Here is a 6,874-nt window from a genome sequence, read left to right on the forward strand (position 1 = left end):
GTGAACCACTGGGGTGAAGCCCGCGTGTGGAGCTGCCTGCGTGTGGAGCTGCCAGCATCCCCCCGGTTGCCCACACACTCTGCACATGGAGCCTGCGAGCAGCTTGCAAAAGAGCTTGGAGACGGGGAGTTTGGTACTGGGGAACTTAGTTTTCATCCAGGCAGACCTCTGGAATTTGATAATGGTTTAATCGTAGTACAGAGTAATAATTTCCAATCCTGTATTTCATTTGTTGCCTTCCAGAACACGGGATGGAAAGTAATGTAGCGTGTGATCACCTAAATCTTCGTCACTTCCATCTGACAATTGAGAAATAAAAGGAAGCAATCTGACCGTGTGGTTTTTTTCAGGGGATAACATCTTGTCAGAGGACGTTCCTGTAAACCAACCCAGAACAATAGATGCACAATTAGCCTACACTTGTTAGTTATTTGTTTATTTTTAATTAGCGAGTGGCAGCTTGGGAGCAGATTCTGAGCCAGATCCATTCTAGGTCATAAACTGCTCAATATTTTGCCAGAGAAGGAATAATAATGAGTATGTTCATTGAATCTAGATGTTGTATATCTAGAAACTTCAAATAGTTTGTGGCATAAGATATGGAAGGATCATAAAGCTGATGTATTTTGGTGGTAGGTGAGTAAAGCCAATTTGCTGCACAGTATCTTGTGAAAGTTTCTGTGGTGTGTGTGTGGGGTTAAGCTTGTGTAGACTTGTTTATAAACAAGGGTGTCTTGGCTTCGGGGAGAGGTTCTGGCAGAGCAGCCAATTACAAAAGATGAGGAAACTGAAGCGCACGGTGAAGTGTTTGCAGTCAGGGAACAGAGGCAGAACTGCAGAATTTTTGCTGAGGGGATGTTTGCAGAGGCTTTAGGGGTTGGGCATCGCTCGCAAGTAGGAGCAAAGCAGAAGAGCGAAGTAGGTTTGGTCTTACCACGCGTTTGGGCACCGAGCCAGGTTACAAAATCGTTCTGACTAATGACGCTGGGTGCGTCGCCTCTCCTGGAAGGCCAGAACCAGAGCCGCAGCGGCAGAGCTGCGCCGTCGTGCCTTCCCTCGTGTGCCTTGTGCAGTAGCTGCGCTCCGAGATCTGAGGGTAAGGTTTGCACGGGGTCCCGCAGCAATGCAGCTGGAGGACTGGAAATGCTGCTTCCTAATTTGGGCAGCTATTTTTAGATATGCATTTACGTTAACATATAACAACGTATATGTATCATGAAGTAATAATATATATTGAATAATTAAAAATTATAGCTAATAACTAATAGAACCACAGAAGGGTTTGGGTTGGAAGGGACCTCAAAGCCCACCCGGTTCCAACCCCCTGCCATGGGCAGGGACACCTCCTACCAGACCAGGTTGCTCAAATACCTGTAATATCCCTGGTGGCTATAAGGAATGTATAATAACGACACACAAAAGCATCTCAGATGCTGATCCTTCGGATGCAGCTCCTCTCTGTTATGACCTGGCATCAGGGAAGAACGCCATGGCTCAGTTACCGGCACGGCCATACAGTCCCAGTCGCTCCTCCTGCTGCAATGCACATCAGGTGCATGGGGGCCGTTCCCACTCCACAAGGAACAGCAGGAGGTAAATGCCCCAGGTAAGGGAATCCTTCCTTTCCCCTTTCCATCCAGCAGTACCTTCTGAGAAGCTGAATGCAATTTCAGTTTACGCTGAGGCTTCCTGGCTGCTCGCAGCTTCGCTCATTCCAGGAGCGACGTATCCAACTTGTCTGCCTGTTCGTTTTTTCCTCGCCAGCCCTCAGACTGCTGGGCAGGTGTCTGGTTGCGCCCTCGCTGGGATCCTGGCATTTACGTTGTTGTGCAAATTAAAAATAGCAGCCGCAGTTGGGTTCAGCGTATCGGGTGATTGCACAGAGCACGTGGGTCCTCATTCCTCCCAAGGACACTCGCTGGTGGTGACTTGAAGTCTGTGCTCGTGTGTCTCAGGAGCACCAAAAAGAATGGTTTGGGGGTGTATGAGAGGAGGAAAGAGGGTAGGAAAGAGAAGAGAACTTGTTCTTTTACCTGAAATGTGATTCCTTGTTATGTTTTTCTTGTATTAAAGCAGCACTTTAGGCAAAGTTTACTTGGCCAGTTAACATTACTTTGCCAGCTTGTCAGTTCACAAATGTGCACAGGACTAAAACATGCAGAAAGAAAGGTTTTTGTTTTGGCTTTGAGGTCATGGTGTAGTTTTCTGTTTGTTTTCAGCATACTTCCTCTTGGCACTGCGTGTGCTTTAACTCTCAAAGCTTTCCCCACAAGCAAGTCAAAGACAACTGGTTAAAGGAATGTATCCAGCAGCAGCAACTCTTATGCTGGTAGAGGAGTTTTACCTGTCATTCTTCATGGGAACAAAGGAAACAAAGTTGGTCTAGGCTGTGTGCATGTCTGGAAACCTTGGCAGAGACCAGCTTAAGTTAGAGGAACCTGAACTGCAGCTTTTCAGAATTAGCAAAGGAAGGGAACACGCAGGAAGGTGCTTGCGTTACCCGTTATTTCTTTCAGTTAATGCAAATTTTGTCAGCGCAGCACCAGTGAACCCTCAAGGTTTGCCACCAAGTCCACCCTAAATGTTTCAGTGGATGTTTAATCGTAACGTGGATTCCTTGAACATCTCTGTAAATCTTGTCCTTTGCCGGGACATCTGACGAGCTCTTAAATACTAAAATAATAGTTTTCTTCTCTAAGCATGCCCAGAACTACTTGTTTGTGGAACTGAGGTGCTCGTTATTCAGCCTGCACCTCGGTAACATAAATGCTTCCCCTGTCAAACAGGCTCTGGACTATCAGTTATATCCAAAATTAAGAAAACTGGAGGGTGCTACAACAATTCAGTGCAGTGAGCAGTGATGTAGGTCTAATTTCAATCCCTGTCCCTCAGATAAATCTTTAAGTGGGAAGAGGTGTTACCATGGGGACACATCATTCACTTCCTTTTGAAATTATTCCTTGGAAAAAGTGGAATTTCCTTTGATCGGAGAAATAAGTGAAAAACTTAACATAGTGGTTGGGTCATACCCAAAGGGAAGCGTTACCTGGTCTCCAGCTCCCCTGGACAGCTGACACGCAGAAATTCATATTTCCAGTTTGTGACCGGACCCAGTCTACAGGCTTTGTTTCCAATTGTCTGGGTATAGTGTGGTCTGGGAGGTTTGCGCCCCCCTGCATGGAAGGGGGGGGTTAAACCTTATATATTAAGAACCTGAATTTATTGAACCTTAAATATTAGTGAGGTTTTTAGAATTGTATCTTTGAACGCTCCCTAGATTACCCACGCTTGAGAAGGAAGAATGAATTGCCAAGAATTAATATCCAGAGAACATCAGAGAGAAGATGGTTTGGTAGGCATGAATTAAGTAGTATTTTGTAGAGATGAGCCTTGGCTGACAGAGAAGGGCTGTATGACCACAACGCAGGCATCTTTGTTGCACGGTTTAATTAAACTTCGGGTTCATAGGCTTAGCACACATTTACATACTCAGCCATACAGGACGTTCCCCTCAGTTCTGTGGAAAACCATGTCTACCGACTACTGAATTTTGGTTTCTTCTCTCCAAGATTATTACAGCCCGGCAATGATGGGCCTGAAAACCGACCAGGAGGTCCTGGGAGAGCTGGTGAAACTGAAAGTTCCTGCCGTGGCAGAGCTGATGGAAAGACACGGGGTCATGTGGACCCTGGTGGTGTCACGCTGGTTCATCTGCTTGTTTATTGACATTCTTCCAGTAGAGGTAAGCGGTGACATTCAGTTCTTTTTAATGTACATCCGTAATCATTATTTCATTTGTGGTGCTTTAGCAATAATTTCCTATTGGAAAACGGGCAGTAATCTGAATTCTCTCCTTTCCTGCAGACCGTGCTCCGAATATGGGACTGTCTGTTCTACGAAGGGTCAAAGATCATCTTCCGCGTGGCCTTAACGTTAATTAAGCAACACCAAGCTTTTATTCTGGAAGCCACGAATTTCCCTGACATTTGTGATAAATTCAAGCAGATCACCAAAGGAACATTTGTAACAGAGTGTCACACCTTCATGCAGGTAAATTCTTCACAGCTTTTAGCTGTTAGGAATTAAAAACAAGAGTGACTTGTCTCCATCAAAAAGGTGGAGACAGTTCACAGAAATGTATCTGTGGGAATTGCTGAAAGGATGAAGAATGTTTTCATATGTGTGTGTGTATATATACATATATACATATATACATATATATATATAAACTCAAACTGTTGTTATTTATTTTAGAATTATTATCCAAATCCATATATAGCAATCCATTTGTATTCTCTATCCTACCGGGGGGGAAAAAATCCCTCCTGCCCTTTTAAACTTTTTTTTTTTAAGGCAGGAAGTCTGGCAAGAAAATAACTTTACCGAATGCTTTCAGTGAACTGTGCATTGATTGTGTTCCTGTGCGCTTTCTCAGAGGAATTGTAATAGATTATTATAGGATACAACTTGCATTGATAAATCTTCAATGTAAAGCCTTGGTTAGTCAGAGAACGAAAAGTACCCAGCTCTTAACCTCCAGTCTGAAACCTTAAGTCGAGTACCCAAGTTTTACGACAACCTGCAGCCTAAGAATTATTCTTGTAAATTATGAATAGAGCGGATGCTAAATGCATACAGAACACTAGATTCAGAGCTTAACTCAGTTGATGGAAATGTGAAATACATTAGCTGCAAAAATAACAGGAGCAGGTCTGTCACAAATCACTTAGCCAGCTTCACTACCCTTGTTACCGAGCATGCCCAAAAGGACATCCCTGTAGGTGACTTCTTACCCCCAGAAGTTCTGTGCTCATGGCAGAGCTCTGCGCATAGGTCTGTAATGTTAGGATGTTGTTCCGTGTTTCATTTTTGCTCATATGAGGAAAAGAGGTTTAACTTATTAGTGCTTGTCAGTCTTTTACGTAAAAGAGAGAGGGGAAAGATAAATCACAAGCGTAGCTTAGCTTGAAAGGAAGATGTTTGCAGGGATTTTCCCTTCCATAAACAGTTTAGAGTAAGAGTTTTGTTAAATGTTAACTGCCACGAGAATACCAGTTCAGAGACTGATACAAATACTTGTCCTTGAAGGATATTTTTTTTTCTGCTCCTCCCCTTAATGACATTACTATGACTTTTTAGAAAGACCGCTAGCTTTTTCTTGCAGTTTTCCCCAATAAAAATATCTGGGTTACTTATTTTCCAGAAGTGTTTATTTTAACTGGGGTGGTTACTGTAGTGAGGGGGCTTCCAAGGCAGTAACATAAACAATTTAGGTTAGGTTTCTATGGAACAGTGGAAGGCCTGCTCCGGTTTTGTTTTGCAGAAATGCCGATACTGCTACCAGTGGAGGTGATGACAGCTGAAGGTTTTATGTTCCCCTCTTGAACAAAACCTTAGTTTTCAGTTTAATGCAGTGGGGATTTCTTTATCAGAGTGCTTTCAAAGCTGGCTCATTTATAACCTCATCTCCAGAGCTGTCGGCTACAAGTAGAGAGAACAGAGGGGCCCACGCAGCTTAGCTGCAGACTTCGGCACAAAGCAAGTTTATGTCCTTAAGCTTGCTTCACAGTTTTGTTGTCAGAAATCCTAAATGCAGTAGTGAAAACAAATGTATTGTTCTTGTGATCACAAAAGCAACAAGTGAGAGCCAGAAAAATTACAGAAGTGTTTGGTAGCATTTGAAATGTCTCAAATTCTTGCATCCATGTACGCTACTACCCTGGGAAGCCTCATGGAATAGAGCAAAGATAGTGGAGCAATGGACTATGCTGAAGGAATAAAATCAGCAACAGACTGTTGTATTTTGTGTGCCCCAGCCTGAATGACCTATGCTAGCACCATAGGAAAAATAAATTGATAGTTGTAGAATTACCCAGGATGGCTTAGTATGTTCTGAATATGATGTATGGTTTAATTTTTGGGTGGTCCTCTGTGGAGCCAGGATCGTTGCTGGGTCACTTCCAACTCTGGCAGTTCTGTGATTCTCTAAATATGTATACAATCCAACAACACAAGTGCGTTCTAAAATTTTAACTGGATACTTATATTCAATAGCATTTTTGTATTGTTACTTTTGTATAATTTGGAGCACTTGTTATGAGCTGCAGATTTACAGTGTCTTTAAAATGGAGTAGGTAAAGATGCTTCCCTGTTCTAAGGAGGCCAAACAGCAGTAAGTGTTCTCACATCATGGCTGTAAAAGGTGGGATCACACAGAAAATCCTGGCATCTTGTCTAAAGCCAGCATTTTAACTAAGGATTTTCTCATTTTGCCCCCAGAAAATATTCACAGAACCCGGAACCTTGTCCATGACAACAATCGACAAACTCCGAGAGACTTGCAGAGAGAAGTTGCTTTCTCAGGGATAACTCACCAGGCCTCAGCAGGGGGTCCAGAAATCGACACATTCCTCTACTTGCACTGACTAAAGCACACTTTAAGCTTTCCATGAGTTAACTGACAGTTGACCAATTTTTTTCCTGCCTTTCAAGTAAGTGTTGTTAACACTTTGTACTGTATGTCAGACTTGATAACTGGAACTACTGGAAGTGGTGGTTGCGTTGTTTTTTGTTTTTAAAGCGTTGTCTGATTAGAATGTGATCAAAGTCAAGACACTCCTTTTAAAAAAAATCACTGTCCTTGTCTTTTCAGGGCATTTTGTAATGTTAAGAACAGGTGTATAGAATTCCATATCCTTCCTTACTGTTAACTGTGACACCTCTTATCATTTGTAAAAAATAAATCTAATTTAATTTGTCAGAACCTGTTGTTTGGTGTTAAGAGAGTAAAATACCTCAGTAGTGGTAGCAGCAGTGGACTGAATACAGCACAGACTGATCTTTCCTGACAGAAACAAAGGAACAGAAACAAGCA

The 6,874-nt window shown here is 42.8% G+C and overlaps 1 protein-coding gene across 2 annotated transcripts in view; it reads left to right on the forward strand.

The window, feature by feature from the left end:
- GRTP1 (growth hormone regulated TBC protein 1) overlaps positions 1 to 6,874 on the forward strand; it is a 37,935-nt gene that overhangs the window by 29,474 nt on the left and 1,587 nt on the right. Inside the window, exons 6-8 of one of the 2 annotated variants that reach the window (XR_005820040.1) lie at positions 3,570 to 3,742; positions 3,865 to 4,050; positions 6,280 to 6,491. Coding sequence is in view for 1 of the 2 variants with exons in the window: in XM_040557385.1 (XP_040413319.1) it covers positions 3,570 to 3,742; positions 3,865 to 4,050; positions 6,280 to 6,369 (449 nt within the window). In the remaining variant the exon portion in view is untranslated. Of the gene's footprint in view, positions 1 to 3,569; positions 3,743 to 3,864; positions 4,051 to 6,279; positions 6,871 to 6,874 lie in introns of those variants that run through there. The other variant, XM_040557385.1, reaches the window with a different exon arrangement.

This window comes from Cygnus olor, chromosome 1 (genome assembly GCF_009769625.2).
Source record: "Cygnus olor isolate bCygOlo1 chromosome 1, bCygOlo1.pri.v2, whole genome shotgun sequence".
Lineage (NCBI taxonomy): Eukaryota > Metazoa > Chordata > Aves > Anseriformes > Anatidae > Cygnus > Cygnus olor.